At 48.1% G+C, this 513-nt stretch overlaps 1 protein-coding gene across 1 annotated transcript in view; it reads left to right on the top strand.

The window, feature by feature from the left end:
- Positions 1–76: 76 nt before the first annotated feature.
- EMH_0051710 (uncharacterized protein) overlaps positions 77–513 on the top strand; it is a gene marked incomplete at both ends in the record, with an annotated part of 1976 nt that continues 1539 nt past the window's right edge. Inside the window, 3 exons of the mRNA XM_013496779.1 lie at positions 77–106; positions 296–345; positions 410–511. Coding sequence (XP_013352233.1) covers positions 77–106; positions 296–345; positions 410–511 — 182 coding nt within the window. The remainder of the gene's footprint in view (positions 107–295; positions 346–409; positions 512–513) is intronic.

Below are 513 nucleotides of genomic sequence, written 5' to 3' on the forward strand. Positions count from 1 at the left end.
CAGAAACATAAACTCTAAAACAAAAAGTATTTTATCTTTTTTATACAAAGTGTGTATAGTACGCCCCGCTTACACCATGCAGCATAGAAAGCAACAGCTGCTCTTGGTGAGCCCCGTTTATAAGAACTAAAGAGGAAGTAACTGGCAGCAATATATTTTTTATTATTTTAAATTAATTCAATGAATTTATTTTCAGGTTTTCTTTCTCCTCGGGGCCCCACAGTGTCAGCCAGTGGCTGCTTCGCCTCTTCTACGCGGGCGGCGTAGCCCGGTTTCTGTATTTTGCTGCTTACAGGGGGTGCTGAGATCAGGTAGAGAGCAGCAACTGAGCTGCAGCAACAAAAAGTAATTATTTTATATTGGAAGAATGCTGCTGCTGCTGCTGCTGCTGTTGCTGCTGCTACTGCAGACAGCCAGCAGCAGCCGCAAGGGGAGGGCAGCAACAGCAGCAGCAGCAGCAGCAGCAGCAGCAGCAGCAGCAGCAACGGCAGCAGCAGCAGCTGGAGGGGGCGC

Source organism: Eimeria mitis, genomic scaffold, assembly GCF_000499745.2.
Source record: "Eimeria mitis Houghton genomic scaffold, Emh_scaff2296, whole genome shotgun sequence".
Lineage (NCBI taxonomy): Eukaryota > Apicomplexa > Conoidasida > Eucoccidiorida > Eimeriidae > Eimeria > Eimeria mitis.